The following is a 22298-nucleotide window of genomic DNA, read 5'->3' as shown; positions in this document are numbered from 1 at the left end:
GATGTCAATATCAGAAAGAGAATGTAGAAAACATTATTTTGCACATATTTAAACGTGATTCGAATTTTCATGTGTACTAAGTGTTTATATTCATATGACATGTTTTACATCATTGGCCTGAACTATGAAGGATCTGTGAAACGTAAATATATTCTAATTCTAACAGATCGTATAACTTCTAGATTGTAATAACGTCTTTAAGCGGAATACTAGTTCCAATACTTATAGGAGAAATCTAACGTTAATAAACATAAAGTTGAAGAGAAAGGTTTGTAAATAATGGAATTAGAACTGAAGCGAAAAGTTCTCTAAACTTTATCTAGTAATCTGAGAGTGCCCCAAATCTTGTTACAGATTGGTAAGGTGCATTTGAAGCTGAAAAATAACGTTGATTAAAAACTTTCATTATCTATTTCATACAAATATGTCAAGTGTTTTAGTCCAGGGCACATGGTCAAACTACAGTGTTTGTCATGAGGGTGGACAAGAAACAGAGTACCCTAATCACTCTATTTAAGTTCGCTTCACAACTTTCTGTTTGTTCCCTCTTGGCAGTTAATCAGTTCCATAGGTAATATCGGGGATTTGGTATCACAATGTATTACTCTCTGTGATTATGTACTCCATGGGCAAAGAAAATAGTACCAACGACGACAGATGGTTGTAGTTGTTTCGGCATGGCAAATATGGATCTTAGCTTAGATGACATTATCCAAAAAAAGTTTTCGAAGGCTTCAAACATTCGGGGAAGAAAAAGGTACGTGAAATAATGTCAGTTTCCTGTAAAATGTTTGTTGTTCATAGCACTGAAAAAATGGTTTCGTTTAAATGATTATCTAATATCGTCTCTTATCCCGCCTAAAGAGTTTGTCAACATGTAGGTTTTAGCAGGGAAATCATTCCTGTATGGAAACGAATATTTGAATTATGCCAGAAATTTGAACTAAATTTTGCAATATGTAATTTGAACTTGAATTTGATATGCTCAGGGGACAGGGCAAGAGGTTAGAGCCTGGTAGCCGTGGACAAAGTCTCAACAACACAAACCATGTCAAAAGAAGAGGTGGACGTCAGGGAGGACGGAGAGGTCAAGTTCTGGGACCTGCGGATGATGCTCGGCTACGAATAATACAAAAGAATCGCCAGAAACTTACAGATGCTAGGGACAAGTTGGCTGAAATTGCTAAGCAGACTGATGCTCGTTTTAAATTAGACAAACTGCGAGAAAACAGGGTAAAGTTCATTGACTATATATGTTCTGAGCCATAATTTCATAAACATTCCTGAACCAAATAGCTATACTCAATCATCTTATATGATCTTGATGTTAATAAAGATACTATTTTGCAATGTTTAAGAGTGAAAGTACAGATTAACCTTTTTATTGGAATGCACATGGGTGCTGTGAAGTGAAGTAAATCTGGCTCACTACACACCATGGAGGTGCCTGGCAGAAGAGGTTTGGCTCATACTCATTCTTGATATCAGCACTACATGCATGGTCTGTATCATGCCCCAGCCATGTTTTACCTGAGGTAAAGGGCCCCCAGTACCCATTGGATAGGAAGCTGGGTGGGCCTCAGAGCCAGTCTGGATGCTGATGCTAGAAGAATAATATTTATTCCTGCTGAGGATTGAACCCCAGTTTTTTAGACTCTGAGAATACATTGAGCTACCCAGCTCATATATGGTTGCTGTGTATCCCTGTAACTGGTAGCCACATTTTATATAAACATTCTTTAAATACTTTCACAAGTTAGGAATTTAATTCTTTAACACTTCATAACAAAATCATTTATATATTCCATAACATTCTTAGGAAGTATAAGACAGTAGTATAGAAAATATATCAGGAGGCTGTAGATTATGAAAAATGACATTTTAGGGACCATGGCATTTATTGGCTTTACTTGTTCAGCATCTTCTAACATTGATGCACTATTTTGCATCTTGTAACAGTAAATTGTACAATCACAATTTTCATTTCCTTGCACAGTCAGTTTGTAACTTCAGAAAGAGCCGTCATAGTACAGAGCAGCAGAAATTTATTTTTTATTTACAGCTTGTCTTTCATTAGAGCAGTTTTTAATGTGCAGCCAGTCCCTGTAAGAAGCAATATCGGATTTATGATGTTATGGAATATTAAGTGACCCAGATAACATTCCTCCATTAACTGCAATTGCTTATTTTATAGTGCATAGGTACTGGAAGGTATACATCCCATGCCCATTGTCTGATTGCAGAATTTACCCTCCAATCCTAATATAAAAAATGTAGTTTAATATTTCCTAACCATTCTCTTCAGTACCAAGCAACCTTTGGATATTAAGCATTAGCCCTGCTTGAAACAAATGAACAGGTCAGATAAGATCTTTTGTTGCTTCTGAATTTCCCCTCTACATTCAAGACTACATTGTATCCATTTTTAGATTTAAAGTGCAAATGTTACAGCTTTTTGGGCATGTACACATAGGACACAAGCCTGTCTCTCCATGTAAGCGTCCTTTCATCTATTGATATTTCCTTCTTTAATGTATACAACCAGTGTCTGGTGGTCAGTTAGCATCAGAAGATAACCTCACCAGTGCAAGGATTAGAGGTTTGAAACTATGAACTCTTTATTTCTGATATCAGTTTTCAAACCAGTGTATGAACTATAGGATATAAAGTTTTTATAAATAAGCAAAATTTTATTGTATGTAATTAAGTGTATTTTCCGGTTTTATTTGCTGTTAATTTGTCCCCATTTACATATGCCTTAAAATATATATTTCAGAGTAATGCAAGCCCAAATTTATCTCGGGTTGGAGCCAGTATAACGAGGCGTACCAGTCGAAATGGCCAGATCAGTTTAAGCACCAATAAGAGGCGAATTCCACGTAATGGAAATGAAATTCAGGAACGCACAGTAACTTCTGGTGGTAGAGGATTTGGAATGCCAATTTCAAAAATGGATGTTGACGATATTGAGGAAGGTATTGTACAGTATTACACTCTTCTTCTCCAGTGGCTACATTTTCTCCTTATGAGGTATTCATGTGTAAACCTTGCATTTCAGTAGATCTGTTGCCAGCAGGATCAACAGTCCTGAGACGTACAGTCAGTAATGATAGAACATCGCTTCCCCCACCACCATTGTTTGCTCCTCCTATGCAGCAACGGAGCCTTTATGCGTGGGTGAATCCAGTGTCTCAAGATTCAGTGTCCTCAGTGGAAGAGTATGGCTCCATGACACGGAACTCGATACGGGCTCCCATTCTGCGTGATCCTGTACTGACTTCTCCTGTTACACGGCGAGGGACAATTCAACCTACAAGCCTGAAAATAATTGCCAGGAATACACAGCAGCTGGTAAACTTTGTGTATTTGAAAAATATTCATTGTGATGCATGTCAGTTCTCTTTGTTCATCCATTTCATTGCTTTTCATTTCCAGAAGCATGGACCAACACTGCTCTCTGAGAGGGAGGAATGGAATTATGAAGCCCAGCCACTCAAACATGTTAATGTCCCTCCTGTTTCACGGTATGTTAGTCTTTTGAAGGGCCAACCGTACCGATCTTATTGAACAATCAGTACTCTAGGATTTAAATCATTTTTAAGTAGCCTGAGGACAGAGAAGATGAACTTTAAGTTTACTTCTTTCATCCAGTATAGTAAAATGTGCACCTGTTAATTTTCATGCAGCATTGAACCTGAAGACTCTGACGACGAAGACGACTTGTCTCCCTGGAAACGAGGCAGTGCTTCTGGTAGTACTGGCATGTTGGCTGGCAGAATGAGTTCAGAACTCAAAGCTCGATTGGACACGCCAGTTGTTACTCCTCGCACCATGGGCATTCTTTCAGTTGGTTCAAAATCATCTACCAATACCACACCTTCTGCACCTACTGGCCATAGAATTGTGGTGTCAAACCTGCAGACCAGTGTCACACATGAGGACATTCGGGTAAACTGTCCATTGTCATCTACACAAATAGTCATTTAGTCAAATGTCTTTGAGCTGAAGGATTTTTTAAGTAGAGAAGAGAATGAATTAATAATGAAAAGCATTAGGTGTTTATTGGGCCCAGCTTTGAATTTATGGATAGAAGTTTCACCTTCAGTTGTGAAACAATATTTGTGTATGCAGCAAATGAATGTAAGGAATTATGAGATATGCAAAATTACAATGATTGTATTTGGAAAATATATACTTGGATTGCACCACACTTTTCCGCTCTTCTGGCATGGGCATGTAGCACGAGTTCAGACAAATTTATTTTTTATTTATTCTTGTAATATCTTTATTGAACTTTTAACTATTCCTGATTGTTCAAATACGAGAGGGATATGTTCTTTGTACAGTAGTGTCACATAATCATTTGCCATGGCGTTTAAATTCACCAGGAAACCATTTAATTTAAATATCCTTTAAATCTTTCAGTAGTCCCCCCCCCCAAAAAAAAAGAATCAAGTGTTTTGGCTTATATATCTTTAAAATTAACTGCAGAATATGTAAGCAGGTAAATGCTTAAAATGTAGTCTGCCTATGGAGTTTTAAGAAATGAACAAGTAGAGATAAAATCTAAATCAGGACATCAGACAAGATCTAAAAGCAAAACCAGAAGATGATAAGATGATATTTTAGTTTTTTACAGTAGTAAAGATGTCAGCATTGATCTTCTGGGTTGTAATGCCATGTGGACTGGCAGTCAGATACCAGAATTTTGGAGGTTGACACTGCCTCTGTCATCAGCTCTGAGGATGGGAACAGCATGGTTCTCTGAAATTGTGGGATTGACTTACAAGTCCACACAATATTACAACCTAGAAGACCAACAGCATCCATATGAAAGAGTTATCATATTAAGGTACAGAGTGATAAGGACAATGACAGAATTTCTCAAGGAGTTTAAAATATGATGTTGAATAATGATTATGGAGAAGATCAGGACAAGGTAGAGAGGCCAAATGAGGAGAGACGTAGGCCTGCAGAAGAAAATAGGGAAGGAGTGGACACATGCACATCTAGTAGCTACTTTAATAGAAATTATACTGATGACGATTTTTCAAATCCAAGTGCGCTCTTTAAGGTATTCCTGTTACTATATTTGTGAATTTTTACATACCATCAGGAGCTCTTTGAAGATATAGGTCCTCTGGTGACATCACGTTTGGTTCGGCCAGGAACAGCAGAGGTGGTATACCAGCTGCATAAAGATGCTGTAAAAGCTGTTGATGTCTATCACAACAGACAGCTGGATGGGCAGCCCATGAAGTGCATGCTAGTGAATTCCAGGCCACCATCAATATCTAGTGCTGGAAGGAATTCAGCCAGGTACCTGATAACTAAGTACATATTCAGGTTGTGTGCACTGTCCATATTCTTTTGGCCTGACTAGCATTTACCTTGAAGGACTTTTTATGTCAGTAATGTTCTGCATGTGCCATTTGTCATATATTAACCATATGTTCTTTGCTCAACTTGCATGAAATGAATGTATTATGGGGAAGTTGTATTCATTTATGTGATTCTTCAGACATATTCAAGAAGTATCACCGAAGTCTGGTTCTGGGAGTCTACACTAAGAGTCTTTTGGTGAATTTAATTGTTGATCCATAGTGATTAAATGCGACACTTTGCATGAAGTTCAGATTGAGCTTTATGAGTTCCGTCAAAAAGCCTCATCACACCAACATTTGTGGAAGCATAAAGTACAGATCTCATGGCAGTATGTTCCTCCAAAATGCTGGTCATCTCCCTACAAGGCCACATTTCATTAAAACCCACAAGACCAACATCCATATATCCTTTGTGGTTTGATTTTTATTACTTTATAAAACTTCACCTTCTACTTGAAATTTACTGATGCTTCTTTCTTGGTCCACATTTACATTGGCATAGTATTATCATACATTAATGCTCTTTTTTAACAGCTCCCGGAGTTCCAGTGGCAATTTGTACAAGCTCCCAACAGGAGGGAAGTCATCAGTCATTCCTGACATAGGGACAATCCACAAGGCTCTCTTCAACAAGTCTTGAAATGTTTACATTGTTAAGGACTCGTATATCAAACATATGCATGTACAGAGTTTAAAGAACAGGCCTGGTGACAAAGTAAATAGTTATAGGATGATGCAAAATAGTTTGCATATTATTACTTTGTGGTAGTATTTTGGCACTGTATCCTTTTATTCCTAATTGTCATAGTTTCATATTCCAAAAACAGTTTATCCAGAGCTCAGTGCAACCTTAGTATAACGAGAATGTATAAAATTAATAAAAGTGCTTGTTCTAATGGGTACTTGTAATATGCTGCCAATAATTCACTGCATATGCAATTGGGAAGATAAACATGTTTTGTATGCTACTTGCTTAGAGATGTTACACATGAAGAAGTTGGAGTTACACCAACTGTCTGTGTTACATTTCAGACCAGTTCTAAACTCCACAATTTGTCCTTAAAACACAGAAGCAGCTGTTCGTATTTTGCCTGTGTTATTCAGAATGGCAAGCAGTGCTAAAAAATCTGCATTGTCTTCCTATTTTTCTCTTTGATTAGTTGCAAAGTTCATGTAGACATTACTTCAGTTTTTTTATTCAAGTCTGAGCACTTCTCTTTGATTCCTGTAATTAATGTTGAATACTTTGTAACTTAAAGCACAGTCATGAAATAGTTTTCAGTTCATGTTCAGAAGCCAAGCAACACAGTGTACACTGAAATAAGCAAATGTCTTTGTCACAACATGCATTGAAAAGCACAGCATCAGCCAGTATCTGTTGCCATTGCCTGTCCTGTTATTACATTAGTAATTTTGGGTTCAGCCACAGACCTGAGCAGATCATTTAGTATGTGCATTAACAGAAGAGTTACTGTGTTTCCTCCCATGATCTGGACTACAGTCCCCTCCTGCCACAGTTTGCTGTTGTCAGACAGCAGCAGAAGACAGAAATATCACTTCCATTGCTTGCAGTCAAGTTATTAGCACATCAAAGATCATAACCAGCGTGTAAAACATTTGAGAGAAATTGTGTTATTGGATGAAACGAAGTCTCCAATTATCTAAAATATGGAGGCATAAGCTGTTACAATTATATTTAGGAATGCAAACTTTCTTTTCCTAGACTAGGGAGAGAGACAGAGGGTAGGTTAATGATACTTGTGGATCGCCAGTTATAGATTTGAAAGCAAAAGTGAAAATATAGATGTAAAAAGTTGTGACAGAGGTGCCAAAAACTTCATTTTATACACCACTTTTGAAAACTTTAACATTAGCAGATTAATGATGCAAATGATTTTCCTCACTGTAATGAAGTGCTCGTTCTACTGTGGTTGCATTGTATGTTAAGAAATCTCTGTGGCTACCAAGGTTTTGATTTCACATTGAAGTAATTTAATTAACTCATAATACAAACCAACTGATGTTTATAAAAACTGTTTGATAACTGGAAATTATTTTTGGTCGGCAAGGACCCCAGAATTGTTTTTCTGTTTTCATAACTTACTGACAATTATTCAAAATAATATGTACACGAGTTCAGTGACATGTTTAACTAATTCAGGTTACATTATTCAGTGCAAATAACCATCATAACACCATCAGTGGCTATGTGTAATGTAATGTGACAAAAGTCTGTTTTATTAAACACGCCTCTCGGAAATCCAACATTTTTTTAATACTGTATTGGTGGAAGTATGGGTTTATATACAGATACAGACACAGACTTGTATTGTCAGTAATAAGTGTCTAAGAAAACTGAAAGGATTCAAACTGTATTCCATACATTTATGATTGTTGCTGTTTTTTCCTCATTGTTTTCTATAGTCAGTAACTAGGCACTGGCAAATGCAGTACAGACTGTGCTGATTAGTGCCTAAAACCCAGGCACTACAAGGAATGAAAAGTGAAATCAGTACACCTTATAATAAATGTTAGTGAATGTAATTTGATTATGTCCTTCCGTTAGTGATATAAATTCACGTCTGTGGGCATATTTTCAGTGTGAATAACTTACATTTATATCATGATCTAAATATGTTATTGAAAATAAGCTATCTTTCAGGAATATAAAATAATGAACCAATCACAAAATGTATTTTTTAGGTTTTACCCATCATCCTTAACATTTCCTTCCCTCCATAGCTACTCACCTACAACATTTTTGCACTCTGGTATTTATCTACACTGTTTTATAAAATTCCCACATTTATTGCTTTTAATTTTGGAACAACATGTACCAGTACAAGGGATATTAAACTGTGTATATAAGGCTCCTAAAGACTAGGGCTTTTTCTCTAGCAGTACACTTGGTATGTTGTACTGACAGCTTCATTTCTACCAAAACGATTGGTCTACGACTTGCTTTTTAAAAGAAAAGGATGCCAGTGACTATAAGGTATAAATTCACGAGCGAACTCCATGTAGTAAAATAATCTTCAAAAGCTAGGTGGTACAAAACTATGAAATTATTCACAGAAAAACAAAATGTATGATTCTTATGAGCATTTTAATGAAGCATGCTAAGTTTTAAGTTGAATTGTGGTTATATACACAATATTAAAGTTAATGTTTTTGAACAAGGCATGTCATAAACGTGAAAGATGAAGTGTGATGGTTTCTAACAATAGTGCATTATAATTTGTAAAAGTGGTGTTTTGGACTTGTCCATCGTCTACATTTCAATAAAATGATGTTTCAAAGACTAGATCTTCTTCCCTGTCCAGATAAAAAGGGGACAGAAACCATGTTAGGTCCCAGACAGCCCATTTAATAAGCATTGTATTGTACTTGAGATTTATTTTTATTATTGCAAATTATTCAAATTTTGGAATGGCAGATCTCTTTTAGATACAGCATCCAGGATTTTTAAATGTAATATGGTATATTGTGACATTGCATAACCATAGGCATGGCAGTCCCCTTAAATCAGACTGTCTTAGAAGCAGTGACAGCCAGATTCTAGTAAACTTGCCTAAGGCAGGTTCTGATTTCAATGAACTTGAATAAACTTCTTCCTTTATATATACATACATATATATATATATATATATATACACACACACACACTATGAATGCATTTTTGTGAATCAGAAGTACTGTTAGAGAAAACCTTAATTCTCAAGTGCAACCAAAGCTATTATTCTTGAATGATTCAGATATATGAGAAGTAACTAAATGTAAGATATTTTTAAGTTTCATCCTTGGATTGTCCTTCTTCTGCATAATCATGATTAAGCTAGTACCTAAAATGTTTCTCACTACATCCAATGACTGAAGTTACATTTATATTTTAGTTCTTTCCCTCACCTGTAATAAAGATAAAACTTGCGAATGTGAAGAATACCAGTATTTCATTATGGTTCGGATCCAAAGTTATGCTGCACATCCCCTGTCAGCTGTCATCATCGTCACCTAACTGTCATGCATTGTAGTCTGCCATATAGGTACCCCTGCTTCAGAAGTATAATGCTTTATCATTAGTGAACATAAATAGAAACTGAGAGAATCATCAATTTTAAACAAGAAGGCTTGTGAATGGGAAAACAGAACTAAATGAAGATTATGGAGTGAGGAAAGTAAATGAAAATTATGGAGTGCTGAAAGTCTCAACTGATCAGAGAGAGAGAAAGCCACAGACAGCAACACCTGCAAAATAATTGTCATACATAAGAATGCATCCACAAGTAGAATAGAAGAAAGATCACTGACACATTCTTAACACATATTTGAAGTTAATTTGGTTTTCTGAATATAAAAATGCATTTAAAAATATTTAAATCCATCCCACACTGTCAAACCCTATTTCTTTAAAATTCATATTAATATTATACTTCAGTGTCTGGTTTCTCATGTTACATTTTTCCAGCTAAAATTTATAGCTTTTCCATGCATTCTACATGTCATAACTGCATCCTTGATTTAATGACTATCATCTTCATTAAATTCTCACTACCGATCTGTTACTTCCTCATGCGCCAAAATACGCTAAGTGCTTTTTTATTACTAGACACAATATGGACACATCTAAGAAAAGTACAAGGGCCACAGAATGTCATGGGGAAAAATTATGAGCAAACAATGTAAAAATGAACATGAGAAGATCAGAGTGGCTTTTAACACAAAGCAGAGCGAAGAAGGAAGAATATTTACTACTGTTACTGAATGCAGTAATATATATCATCAAAACAAAGAAAATTTTCCCATAAAAAAAGGAAACTTAATTTTGAAAGTGAATAACAGAATACACTTGTAAAAATCACTTCACCCATCACAGTTTTTCTATTTTACTTACCTCTTAGAAGAGGACAAATGTAAACAGTAACCAAATAATTGCCCTGAGATGAAAACCAATGACTCCTGGGATTTTTAGTATTTCTGGGTGCTAAGTTGGTCATTTGTGTGTGTATCAAGTTACAGAACTCTATAATGTGTACAAATATCCAAACCTGTGGCAATTCCCCATGATTTTTATTAATCTGGATACTCACGCATAGCCCTTTATTTGCACTGAATTTCAAATCTAAAGTGCCTTAGAAAGGTGTGCTGGATGGAAAGGTACTTGAACACTCTTGAATTATTCTACACTATGACTTGATTATACCCAATAGAATATGAATAGAAAATTAGTTTAACAATGTTGATTCACCCCTTATATTGCAGGATGCTTCATATAATATCATTTTTCATTACTTAGTTCGCAAATAATATTGTGATATACCTGTAACTTTTAAACATCATACAAGAAAATGAAATTTGAAACTCTTGTATTAATGGGCAAAATAGCTGAAACCATTCATAGATCTTTAGGAATGTTCAAACATTCTTTTGCTTAATGCTGCTTTTATACACATAATTTACAATACAATTGTTGCACATACACTAAATGATATTTTTTTTACAAAGCTTGGTTAAAATACATGAAAAAATATACACATGGCACAAGAGGCAGTTCATTACACCTTCCACCAATGTCCACATACAACTTCCACATGAACAAGGCTGATTGCAGAATTTAAATAATTGTGGTTGTTATGACATAAGGGATGAAGGAACACTTGGCACTACCTCAACACCATACCTCTGTTCAGTTTAATTTATGATTAAAACCCTTACAGTATGTCTCTTTTTAAAGGCCATAAGGCAACATAAATTTCTCACCTCACTTGTTCCAAAATATTATTTATGATAGAAGCCAAGAAGCACAGACAGCTTTGTCTGTTGCTATTTCACTTTCTGTAGCCATTTGTAGGGATGGGACGATTACTGCATTTCTGAGGTCCAAGGCGAAGAACTTCGGCGTAAGATTTTTCGAGACGTTTTAACTTGGCAACTTCCTGTGATGCAGAACTAATGAATGGCTGGAAGTCCCATGTGCTCTGTTGCTGATGTCCTAACCTCTGATAAGATGACTGCTGAAAGAATGAGGGCTTTTGCTGGCTACAAGGTGAATTCTGAATCTCTTGCTTTTTCCAAGTATCAAAAGGCATGGGTGATTCCCCTCTTATAGGTGATTGGCTGTATCCACCTCTTCCTTTATCAAAATTCCTCACCTCCCTCTTCCTCCTGCCTCTGTTGGCAGATGTCACACTAGTGCAGCTGCTTACAGAAGGAATTGATTCTATCTGTTCCACTCTTTCTGCTACAGTTGGTTTCAAGGTTTTCATGGGAGAATTCTTTCTTCCATGAGACTTCTTTCTAACACCCACACCAACAGACAGATATTCCAATATGTCTTTCTTTGGTGCTGCTTTAGGTTGGGGTAAGTCAGTTTCTTTGGCTAAAGAATCATTTAAATCTTGTGGGTTGCATCCAGCAGCTGTATGCTCCGCTTTAGGATCTGACTGCGTATCAAGAATAATTTCTTTGTCTGCTATACTGCCTGCAGTGTCCTCATTGCTTGTCGATTTGTTTGGAAGATCAGGATTTGATACGTGTGCATTGTTACTACTGTTTCGTTTATGAAAATCATTTGGAAGTTCTTCTTTTGATGGAGTCACTGGTGGAACTTTAGGAGCCTCTGCTACAGGTGTCAGATCTTCCAACAGTGGAAGTTGTTCACCCTCATCTTTTGCTTCTGCTGCCCTCTTGAGTACAGCAAATATCTCACGGAATAGTTGACGATACTCGGGTGTCTTTCGGAAACGACTTTCTATAGGGCTGGCATCATCGTAGATACTGAAGCGACAATCATCTCCATCAGCAATTGAACAAAGAAATGAACCTGGTGGTAGGTGTCCCTCTGTTTGTGTTGCCTTGTTGCTAATCTCATCTGAAAAACCAGACGATGATGTTTCTGCTTCTGAGAAGTCTGTTGGAGTTGCAGAAAATGCTTTTTCAGCCTTTTTCTCTGTATCAGTCTCTTTCTTACAACTCTTACTAGGAACAGCTGACTCAATGCCTTCATTGTCACTCTCTGCATCTGCCTCTACTTTTCCATTAAAGCTGGAGAAGTCTCCTGATAACTGTAGTTCTTCCTGCAAGGACAGACAGTTGGTGCTGGGAGCAACATGATGTTGCCTGCCTGGGGCTGGACGCCGCTGCATCTCAAGCAGTGCTTCATACTTCTCAACCAGCACGCGGTATGGATTGTCACGTGTCTGCCCCTCCTCTATAGAAGGATCCTGTGTGTGAGAAATGAAGAGAACAGCTCCAGACAATGTTGAAGTGTCAACAAAATAAACTGAATTTTCATAAGAGGATGTTTGAAAAAAATAAGGTAACAAGCACCCCTATTGAAGGACTTCCATTTTTACAGATGCATGTCTGATGCATACAAATAATTTGGTACAAATCACTTTTCCATAATCACCACAGATGTTTGGCCCACTGTAACACAAAGGCATCTGTCTATGTGAGGAAGAAATCAGTGTCAAGCACCCTTAACAAGAAAATTACAGTATGTTGCAAGACGCCATCGGCTAAAAACTGCTTACCAGCCAGGTGCTTCTTTAGGGGTCTGAAGAGATGGATATCGCTTGGTGTTAGGTCAGTACTGTACGGCAGTGGGCAAGAACCTCCCATTCATGTAACATCCAACATACTGTTACCTTACATTTTGAAACACCCTCATATATTGAAATAAGATTCAGAAGCATTAACATAGCACAGCAGCAGGGCATAATTAAAAAAAAATCTGTGTTCCTTTATAATTCATAGCAAATATTATACTTTGTACCAAGAGAGGAACATTTTATAATTAGTACTGACATAACACACTTTCAAGGCCAAACACGTCTGCTATCTATGGATCTAGTGACTAATTACATAATATCATCTTTGTTTGAATGAGAAGTGCTTGTGTATTGCTATCCAGCCCAAGTTGCAAACAGTAGGCTAGATATAGCGGTATTTATGACTGCTGGGAGGATACAGAAGCAAACATGTTAATACCAAGGTGAAGTTACCCAAAGTTACCTGCATCTAAAAATACTATGATGGTATTTGGGAGGAGCAGAGGTGAAGTTGCACATATTTTAAACCTGAGCACAATGTGGAGGATAGCAAGCGATTAGTTTAACTTAAACAGCAGTGAGCATTTCATTTTATTAAATCCTACTTTGGGTTAAGGCACAGGTTCATATTAAGCATATTTTTAGAAGTTCCTGTCAGCAACAGCTGGTTAATTACAGACTTGTCTTTTCCAGCATGTTAGTGATCACACCAAGTCCAGTCACTTGCAACAGACTGTACATACCTACATGCGGTGTCTCTTTATTGGAAACCTACACCATTTGAAAAGTATGAAGGCCAACTGATTCCACAGCCCAAGCAATACAGAGAGCAGGTAATGATCAGACCATAAGTAAGACAACTGTGACATATTGCATTCACCCTGAGAACATAAGAAATTTTACATTCATATCTGTGCAAAGAACACACAACTTCAGAGTAAGAGGTAAAGTTGTCTCTGTGTCTAAGCTCCACATCATGAAGGTATATGGGGATATGGAAGAAGAACTCCATGTCTTCAAACATAAGGAGTTAGATGGTCGTGTCCATGCTCTGGCCACTTCATCCCCAAGCAAGTACACTTCTGTAACTGTATCAGCGACACCTAATCTGGATACAGCAGTGGAAAGAGAAGTCCCTTCCACAGTCATGAACTGAATTTTATTGAATAAGTTGACCCAGAAAAATGAATATAACAAGTTAAGCAGTGACATCTGCAATAAAAGCTATAAGCTTTCTGAAGTAATGCTGTCTTGGATGTGTAGTCACCAGGTTGGAAGGAAAATGTTATAGCATTTTCCATGTGTTTCTGTACTACAATATTAACTCAATGGCACACTTTGACAGACGTCAGTCATCCACTGTTTGAGTGACATTAGCTACTTTTATGGCTAAGTAATTTAAAAATATGCATCACTTAATTACTAAACATCAATTTTGGGACAGGTTTGAGCATCTATTTTGTAGTATTAATTTTATATTCCTATTATGAGAAAATCAAGTAGTATGTCACCAAGTTGTGCCAATACTGTAAAACATTTAAATATAGTTTACGGGAAAATATCATCTCGCACAGCCAGGATTAACCAGTTACAGTAATGCCTGACAGATATAAGTGAGTGACTAAAACTGCATTTTGAGACTGAATTCTGTATCTCTCAGAGCAGCTTCCAGAATTTTGCTTAGTTCTGAGAGTCACTGCTGCCTATGATTACAACTAGAAGTAATACAAACAGAAGCCTGTAACTGTGGCCACGCACTTAGCATGAAGGCAGGTAAATAAAACAAAAATTTGAGGGTCTAAAGTGTTACAAGGTGTAGTTAAAGAATCCATAAATAATATCAATAATAACAGTACAACAGCACAAATGAAAAAGCCCATTTTATCAATCTGATTCACAGATATTTTACCCCTGCTGTTTTTCAGTACAGGAAGACATGAACTGTGCCCCCAAGTACCTGAATCTGGAGCATAATCATGCTGCGGTGGGTTTCACTCACAACAGAATTCACCACACTACCATCTTCTTCTTCTTCTTCATGGTCTAGCATCATTGACAGCTCATCATGACCTCTGGAATCCATGTTCCTTAGGCAGCGCCCACACAAGTGTCCTTGCCTAAAAGAATTGAAATAATCAAGATTCAGTGTCATACGGGGCAATTCCAAGGAACCAATTGTGGAATATTCTATGGTGCTACCACAGAATTTGACTGGAGGGATTAAGTAAAATCTATAAAAAAATAGGTCTTCAAAGTATAGGCTCAGAATATTAAGAGTTAGCCATTCAATTACACCTAAAGAAAACTGTAAAATGATTAAGCATGGCTAACTAGTAACCCGACTAAGACTGAAACCAGTGAAGTCTTGAAAACAAGTTTTGAGTGTCACCACTACACTAACCCGATCAATAGGGCTCTATTTTAATCCTGACAGTAGTAAAAGGCTTAACACACCTGACTTCTTCCAAAGTAGATATTTCTTCTTGCAGCGACTTCATATCTTCTTCCTTCTGTCGCAACAAGGTTAGCTGTTCCTCCAGAGCCAAGTTCTCCTAGTGAAACAAATGTAGCGAAATAAAATCACAATTCAGCGTGAGAATTATCACCACCACTACAACATTCACAATTTCTTTGTAAAATAAAGCAGCTGAATCAAAACATTTTTATGCATATTCAGATCCCTATAAAGTGCCTATTAAAATACCTCAATCCATCTGCCTATCTGCATGAAACAACTTGGTAATGGCTCGTGGATTTTAATGAAATTTGACATTGGGCAGTTCTGCTAAAATATGCAGTACAACTTAATTTCAGTTAAAATCTCTCAGCAAAAAAGGGTACATTTCAAGAAAACCTAAATTCCTTCCTGCAAGTCAAAGTGACTGAGTGGGGAATCTCCAAGCTACCTTTGTTATCACGGTTATTATGGTTTTCTAGGTTAAAGATCAAATTTTTATGAATGTGGCATTTTTCCTAACTTGTTCCCCATAAGATAGGATTCTGTTTAACACAGTTCTAACTTCCAATTACAGAAATACTGCACATACAGATCTTTCGTGTTCTGGATTCCTGGCTTCCAACCATTTTGTAATACCGCATTTGACATGTTATAGAACACAAGCTACAGCACCTGGTGAGGATGAGGTCAAACCTCTCCCTGTAAATGTGTCTGCTTCTGGCTGCTTACATATACCCCCCCCCCCCCTTCTATTTATTTTTTTTACCTGCAAGAGACCAGCCAATTGCTCTTCCAATTCTGATATTTTTCGTTGTTCCTTCACTCTCTGAGACCTTGATTCCTGAAGCTGCTCCAGCAACCTAATCACTTCTTCATCTTCTGCATTCTCCTTCATGTCAACACCTTCATCTCCATGCTGCAAGCACAATGCTCATACTATACTAAGATATTACGTACATGGCCATACCATTTTCATTCATATTAGTACCCACATTATGTAAAGTTTAGAACAGAAAAACAATTTTAAAAAAAAGCTCATTGTACAAAAGACTGAAGACATACAGCACAGAACTTTGGGGCAATTTATTTAAGTATAATGTAAAATACCTGCAATATGATTGCCTTAGAATGGTTTGTATCCAGAATAAAACATCAACGAAACAAGCAAGATGCAAAGAATGCATTTGGAAAATACGTATACCTCCACAACCCACCTGGTCTGCCTCATTTTCCAGTTTTATATTAGGGCCACTGGAGTTCCTATTGTCTGAAGAACTCTTCGATCTTTGCTGACGTCTCGCTTGACTATTTTGCTGCAGAGTCACCTCATCCAGGGCCCTTTGAAGCTCCTCACATCGTGATTCTAGCGAATCTATACTCAAGCACAAACTGTAACATCATCATCATCATCAGTCTGATAATATCTACTCTCATGAATTAGGTTACTGCTCATTAAATCCCTTTACCGACTAAGGTATCAATAATACAAGATTATGCACTAGCCGCCCTCTTACCTCTTGATATGTTTCTTGTCTGCCGAATTTTCTAGTGCCAGTCTCTGATTAGCTCTCTCTAGTTCTTGAATGCTAACTTCCAACTGTTCGTAGATTCGGAGTCTGGAGTCATTCACTTCCCGCAGTGCTGCAGTCTGCTTTGTGAGATACTGAAGATAAAAGGTACACACATTTTATCCTGTTTTATTCAGGACATACTGATTCAGCTGTCATACCTTCCCGTATCATGCTCGCAGAGTGAAAGAACATGCGATAAGAAAATGTAACCAGCGAATTACACAATTCCTTGCAGTCTCAAAGAAGAACAGAAAATAGTTATAGTAAACTAATTACTAGCTCGTAGTTCTTGATATGAACCATTTCAAACTGACAACACAGGAATCAGAACAGTAACTAGGAAAAAGTTTATTTCAATTTAAACAAGTCAGTGGGAAAGGAGGTTTGTAAATGCATTTCTGTGCATGTGTAGGCGTGTAAGTTCCTTCACATTGATGTGCCTAACAACTAAACCTTCACTTCATCCCAATTTCCCCATCATCAGATGCGAAAGCCTTTCACTTGCAGATGACACAACCTTCGCTTCCTGATTTCCATTTCATTGTTTTCCAAGTTTTCTTTATCAAGACATCACATGCGTTTTTCCAGAGTATTCATTATCATAGATTTTTTTTAGAGATGGCATTTTCTGTAGCTTCCTAATCCTCACCGTATCCCATTTCTCCAATATTTATTCAAATCACCTTTACTTTACAGCTGTTGTTTCAAATTTTTGAACAGTCATTGGATGGTTAGTAATCCCACTTCATACGAAGGTCTAGGTTTCAAGAGTTGGATTCTGTACGGTTAACGATGGTATGATATAGAAGGAGTTACTGCGTTTTTGGACTTTTCGAAACGTTGCGTGAATTTTAACCTTGGATGATGGACAAAGTCCAAAAACCCAGTAACTCCGAAGTTTCAAGAGCATTACCCAAAGACCAACTACCTTAACGGGTTATTTTCGATTCTCCTGCCATTACAAGCAAGAGCTGGGATAGTGACTTAAAATGGGCCATGGTCACTTCCTGCATGTACAGTGATTATTCAGGCATAAATCAAGACTTATAATTTATACAAACTTCAATCTCCTGAGTCTGGTCCTCTATTATGTTCTGGTGCTGCTTCACACTGTTCTCCAACTCCTTGTTCCTCTCCAGAAGCGTCTTCCCAAGCTCTGCTGCCAACTGGAGATCTGTAGGCACAAAATGCAAAATGCAGCACTTACAGTGTTTTGTGTCAAGGATCCATAATTTTTATTGGTTGAACAATATCATCCATGAACAGGTGATATTCAGATGACTGCAACATTAATTGTTGCAGAATCCAGAGGTTCTGTAATGGGACTGCAGTAACAATTAATGTGCAATTGTTCATGCTGCTTCAATCATTTTCCCTTCTAATATAAACCAATTTGAGTGCAATTATGGGCAAACTATTTGGTGCTGTGGAAGTACTGGCCACACCTTGCTGAAAACATTTATCTCAGGTTTCAGTTCTAGATACAAATTCAAATGCAGTGCGGGTCCATCCATGGTCAAATACTTTTTTCAGTTACTTGTAGAATCACTATCAGTTTCCTAGAATTGTGACTTCACCCACACGCCATGTTTGCAAATTACAACATTTATTGAAACTTCATGTTATTTTATTTAATACTATTGTATTACTAAAATTATTATTAGAGCATGATCACGGCTGAAGGTTAATCTGATACTTAACCCTGTCCTGGGGCTATTAATTCTGTTTACATCTCCAAAGCATATTTTCCTGCCACCCACTTCAATGTTATAATCTATGAGGTTCCGGGTTCTTATAGTGACGAAAACGTCAATGTTGATCTTCCGGGCCCATTTTACAAAACATGTGACAATAAATATATATGTATTAAGATTTGCGATTTCTATATGACATTTTCGAAGTGACATACTTTCAAATACGTTACATGGCAAAATAATTTATGTGCCAATTAAATATAACATCTGAGAAGTTCAATAGCTTTGTTAAGCAGCAATTTGACTAGAAGGACCATTCTGCAGAACCCAGAATATAGAATTCCCGGCAGGAAGCCACAGACTCGCTGCAGTTCCGCGTTCATTGCGCCAGGAAACCGTAAGATATGCTTTGGGCTGCTACTTTCCCCTCCCACAATTTGCGTGCTTTAATTAAACGTCTGTTAAGATGCATAAAAAGTAACAGTTGTCAATAGGCTTGCGTTTCCAAGGTTTCTCCAAACTAAAAACGCTTCCATCCATGTTCCTTTTCTTAAGCCCAGATTTTATGCCTGGTTTAACACTTCATTAAGAGTGAGTAGGAGCTATACTACCTCTCCCTCCAAACGCCTACATGGCGTGCAGCGGGACAGCTTTACTCTACGTACTTTAACATGTCATTATAACTAATAGGGCGCTATGGAACGTCAGATTTCTCGCCCCTATTTAACATTTTACAACACAGGTGACTCTGCTGCAGTTATGCGTCTCGTTTGTTCTCGTAAAAATCGACTGTTTCCTTCAACATCTTAACTGACTGACATTTGTAATGCAGAAGCGGAAATAGGAATCGAAGTGCTATGACGCGAACGTAGCGCCAGTCTAAGGCCTTAAGGAGAACTAGAATTTCTGCGAGGAAACTTTGTACATGTCCGTGCCATAACACCGTTTGATAAGTAACAATTCCTAAATTAGCTTGGACTTGTCAAATCTTTTTTTAAACAACGCGTATTTATATTAACGGACTGCATATCATCGGTTGAACCCGTATTATGGCCTTTTATACTATTCTAAGAAGCTATTGCGTCATAAGGACCTTTACCATCGAGAAGTCAAATTTCCCGTTTCTGTTTTATCACTAGGCGTAACATCTAATACTTACGTAACCTGCACAAAATGGCAGTACGAGCAGTAATCATTTGCCGGTTTCCACGAATGTTTTAAATAATATATCTAAATGAAAATAAATCAACCCTAAAGAATCATGAACTGATAACATAAGAAATAAAGACAGAAATAAACAAAAATACTTCGTCTGTATCATTGCCCCAATTCGAACTGTGCTCTTCTGTAATAGTGAAGGCGTTGTTGCTGCGCGAACAGCCGGCAGCAATAGAAAACCAAATTACACGGCTAATTAAGAGAACACAGGACCTCCATTATTCTCCGTACAGTGAAAAGTTCTGTTGTCAAAACTAAAAGAAAAAGAAATACTACAGGAACAGAATCACAAATAATTGCCCCCTCTTGATATGACTTAGTTTATGTCATGTACCAATCTTCTGTGTTGTGAAAGTAAAAAAATTAATAAGATTGTAACTTATTTAAAACAGGGATTAATTACAATGAAAATTAAATTCACCCCACAGTTATCTGGTTTAGTAATCAGTAACGCTGTATTTTGCCCATTTAATGACTTTAGCACGATTATCAGCGGAAACAGCTATTACTTCCTTAAACAGGACTGACCATCTGGTCTTTAAGAAGAAATGTTGTGTTTTCTTTGAGGTACAGGCTAAATTTGTGAAGATTATTTAGACGAGTTTCGGGCTTCAAAGGGTTCATATGGGACTAATATGCAAAAAGGATTACATCACACTTAAAGCAGTAAAATAATTAGCGTTGAAGTTTGATCAGGATGACAAGTCGCTCTCCGTGAACACATTACATCACACCTGAGAATAAATATATGGAGAAAGTCGCAATGTACTGGGAACTCATTTATTTGCCTGCCAAGACCCAGGGGCTCATGTCAACTATGATAGCCGTGTTGGCCGGGTCAACACTTTGAGTACGAAACAGGAAGTTTTCTGTTTTATTTTGTGGTCCAGTGGTACTCCAAGCACTAGAACACAGCAGAATCTATCAGATACAATGCATACTAAGCCTAAACTAGTTGGCCAACAACGTCTGGCTCGCTGCAACTGGCTAACGATGTATTTTCCTCAAGCTAATTTCCACAAACCTTCAACATCCATTTGAATCTACAAATCATCGAACATATTTTTAAGAGTATTAGCAATGCAGTAAATACTATTTAACATGAAATTAGCATTTAAGGACATGTTAACGGATATTTAAATGCATTTTGTATGTTGTTATAATTTATAATTTGAGATTTTCACGGCGGTGTGTTCAAAATTTGGTCTTCAGAGTTGTTTCGCTGTGTAATTCTTGAGTTATATGCCTACACAAACATTAAATGCGTAAATTCTGCCTCCATCCTGAACATAACAGTACAAAATTATTGCAAAGTATTTAATATTATCACAATTAAACTTAAGATTTGAAATTACCTGTCAGGAATAGTTTTATCATTTGACATCGAGTCTATCGGAGAAAGATTTTTTTTTTTTTGGTTTGTGTGTTTTTGCGTTATGGGGCGTCTTCCTACAATAAAACTAATCGAAGTATGCTTGCATTCATGTTATGAAATTGCAGGTACAAGTTTCTGAAACACACGTGTATATCGAACGCTTAAAATAATGTGTGAATCACAATAAATCATTTGTCACTACAACCTGACATCTGAAACTAATATCGTGGCATATTATAAACACTAGTAATACTATGAATCCTGAAGGAGGCAACAATTCGGAACCGCACAATACACCACGCCGACAAAGAGCGTCTTTGCACTTCTATTAGAAACCAACTTCGTTTAAAAAAGCTCGGACCACATTAAAAGTACCATAAGAAAATTACTAGAATATTTATGTATCGGTGTCTCATTCTTTCACATTTCCCGTTGTCCTAATTAATCATGTGGCCGACCCAATGCACTAATTAACTTTCTACTCGTTTCAGCTGAAACGCGAGAGGAATGCGAAATGTGTAAAGCGCGATACGTCAGTTACTTGTTTATTACTGTGCACGATTCTATTTGTAACAATCAAAAGGCATAATCCAATTTGCAGTAACCACTGATTCAAGTACGTTCAGTAGCCTTCAGTCTACTTAAAAATTTCCTTCAAATCCAAGTCCATCATCGCCCTGATGATGGAGGCAGTAAGCACCTCTGAAACGTCGGTCAGCTTCTAAGAGATTGCACGGAGAAATAGATTAATAGATCCTTCCTGAGAAAACAGGAAATATGCTTGCAAGGCCTAAAATAATATCAGAACGAATGGCGTTACTTTTTACGGGGAACATTAAGATAACACGATTGCAAAGTATGGAAACACATCGTTAATCCAAACAAAGAAGCTAACCTGCAAAATAAACTTTTTATTGGAGGCAAAAATAATTTGTTTCCAGGTGTAGGGTGTTCTTACGGTCGTAAAAGAACTTGCCAAGAATCGCTACTCTTGTTTAATCAAAAGTTCTCTTTGCATCTTCAGTAAAATGCCTTACATTTGCCTCGA

The 22298-nt window shown here is 37.1% G+C and overlaps 2 protein-coding genes across 8 annotated transcripts in view; one reads left to right on the top strand and one right to left on the bottom strand.

The window, feature by feature from the left end:
- The first annotated feature begins 622 nt into the window (after window positions 1-622).
- LOC110835413 (uncharacterized) lies at window positions 623-8685 on the top strand. Of its 3 annotated transcripts, none has more exons than XM_022075594.2 (8): window positions 623-757; window positions 990-1233; window positions 2777-2975; window positions 3077-3351; window positions 3436-3524; window positions 3687-3948; window positions 5117-5319; window positions 5919-8685. In XM_022075594.2, exons 1-8 carry the CDS (start codon window positions 678-680, stop codon window positions 6022-6024), a joined length of 1458 nt encoding a protein of 485 aa, XP_021931286.1. In that variant the 5' UTR covers window positions 623-677; the 3' UTR covers window positions 6025-8685. The 3 variants fall into 3 exon arrangements, with proteins under 3 accessions (XP_021931286.1, XP_021931285.1, XP_021931284.1); XM_022075593.2 differs by having other exon boundaries at window positions 3062-3351; XM_022075592.2 differs by having other exon boundaries at window positions 3059-3351.
- A 2118-nt stretch (window positions 8686-10803) lies between these two features.
- Cen (cerebellar degeneration-related protein 2-like) overlaps window positions 10804-22298 on the bottom strand; it is a 50728-nt gene continuing 39233 nt past the window's right edge. For all 5 annotated transcript variants that reach the window (XM_022075591.2, XM_022075587.2, XM_022075589.2 and 2 more), the window contains exons 2-8: window positions 18025-18137; window positions 16907-17055; window positions 16607-16781; window positions 16159-16308; window positions 15389-15486; window positions 14892-15051; window positions 10804-12604 (exon numbers count right to left, since the gene is read on the bottom strand). In XM_022075591.2, the coding sequence (XP_021931283.2) occupies window positions 11210-12604; window positions 14892-15051; window positions 15389-15486; window positions 16159-16308; window positions 16607-16781; window positions 16907-17055; window positions 18025-18137 (2240 nt within the window). In that variant the 3' untranslated portion in view covers window positions 10804-11209. The remainder of the gene's footprint in view (window positions 12605-14891; window positions 15052-15388; window positions 15487-16158; window positions 16309-16606; window positions 16782-16906; window positions 17056-18024; window positions 18138-22298) is intronic.

Source organism: Zootermopsis nevadensis, unplaced genomic scaffold (assembly GCF_977971745.1).
Source record: "Zootermopsis nevadensis isolate Lab colony 2312 unplaced genomic scaffold, Znev_1.0 Znev_ptg000021l, whole genome shotgun sequence".
NCBI lineage: Eukaryota > Metazoa > Arthropoda > Insecta > Blattodea > Termopsidae > Zootermopsis > Zootermopsis nevadensis.
This window is presented reverse-complemented; position numbering and strand designations above follow the sequence as displayed.